The following is a 1,673-nucleotide window of genomic DNA, read 5'->3' on the forward strand; positions in this document are numbered from 1 at the left end:
TCAAGTATAGGCCCCCACTTTGTACTGGTGGGAGGTCATACTTTAATCAACCAATTCAACTTCAGCCCCCCACACCTCAGTAGAGCCCCCCACCCATTTTTGTACTGGTGGGGGGGGGGGGGGAGCTCTACTATAGTTGTTTATAAGGTGGGGGGGGGGGGTCATATTAAAGTGGGGGGCTATATTTGAATTATACCTTCCGAAATTCTGAAATTCCGAAATAGTGAATTTCAGATTCAGAAATTCAGAAACTCTAAAAATCTAAAACTCTGAAATTCTGTAAAAAATTGACGGGGTTTAAAAATTTTCAGATTCTGAATTTCTGAAATTTCGAAATTCCTAAACTCTGAGACTCTAAGATTTTCAGATTTTCAATTTCCAAAAAATTGTTTTCAACATTTTCAATTTTGTGAATTCTGGAATTTCAACTTTCTGAGTTGTTTAGATTCTGATTTTTTCAAATAAGAATTTTTAAAGAAAAATAGGTAAAATTAGGAAATGTTTAGCAGGTCTGCATTTGTAAAATCTGATTTCCCAAATTCCGAGTTTCAGAATCGCCGCCACCCTTCAACGAGTCAACCCCCACTGGGACCAGGAACGCGTCTTCCACGAATCCCGTAAAATCGTTGGAGCCATGATTCAGCGTATCACTTTCACCGAATACCTTCCAAAAGTTCTCGGAGTAGCGTTCGAGGAACGAATCGGCGCTTATCCAGGATACGATCCAAATACCGATCCATCAGTTGCCAACGAGTTCACTTCTTGTGCATTCCGATTCGGTCATGGAATGATTCAAGAGTTCTATCCATTCCTCAACGAGAAATTCCAACATATCGGAGGTATTCCTTTCAACGATGGAATGTTCAAATCGACACATATTCTGAATAATGGAATCGATCCATTGATTCGTGGATTGATGACGCTTCCAGCCAAAATGCCTCAGAGATTGACGCCAGCTGTTACTGAAAGGATCTTTGGAAATTCGGATCTGGGATCAATCAATATTCAAAGAGGAAGGTTAGTGAGAAACAATAGAGGAACTATAATCTTCTCATAATTCTAAAATCCATTTCAGAGACCACGGAGTGCCACCATACACCGTTTGGCGTAAATTCTGCGGACTTCCTGAAGTGAAGGACTTTGAAGGATTGAAGGCTGTGATAAGCAATCAAATTGTTATCGATAACTTGAAGGTGGTTTACAAGCACGTTGGTGAGTTGGAAAATCGGATTTTGAGCATTTTTAGTGTGTGTAAATTGTTACCGTACTGATAGAAGCTCATCTTGTATGGACAATTTGAGCTCAATTATCTCGGCTCCTATGAGAGATATCAAAAATCTCTTAACTGATAAAATGTAGATAATATTCACAGGTGATTCGCGAACAATCCGTTACGGACGCTCAGCGTTCGCGGGTAGCCCTACTTCAAAACATCTATTGAACATCAAAATCTATCGTATTCCAAGCGAGACCAATCTCGATGCTGTAGCTCTTCTCCGCGACTTGAAAGACACTCGTATCTCATTCCGGTCCGCCAAATTTGTTGGATCCAACATCGAAGTCTCTGTCATTTTCCGTCAGCCAAGATCTGAGAAGGCATTCAGATCCGCTGACTTTGTTCTCGAGAAAAATGCAGATATTTCTGCCTGGACCATCAAGAGCATGAGTGATTT

The 1,673-nt window shown here is 40.6% G+C and overlaps 1 protein-coding gene across 1 annotated transcript in view; it reads left to right on the plus strand.

Annotated features, from left to right (window-relative positions):
- The window catches only part of CBG17768, a gene marked incomplete at both ends in the record, with an annotated part of 14,391 nt that overhangs the window by 5,628 nt on the left and 7,090 nt on the right, over positions 1 to 1,673 (plus strand). Inside the window, 2 exons of the mRNA XM_045242888.1 lie at positions 553 to 1,017; positions 1,076 to 1,212. Coding sequence (XP_045096297.1) covers positions 553 to 1,017; positions 1,076 to 1,212 — 602 coding nt within the window. The remainder of the gene's footprint in view (positions 1 to 552; positions 1,018 to 1,075; positions 1,213 to 1,673) is intronic.

This window comes from Caenorhabditis briggsae, assembly GCF_000004555.2.
Source record: "Caenorhabditis briggsae complete genome, chrII, whole genome shotgun sequence".
In the NCBI taxonomy this organism is placed as follows: domain Eukaryota; kingdom Metazoa; phylum Nematoda; class Chromadorea; order Rhabditida; family Rhabditidae; genus Caenorhabditis; species Caenorhabditis briggsae.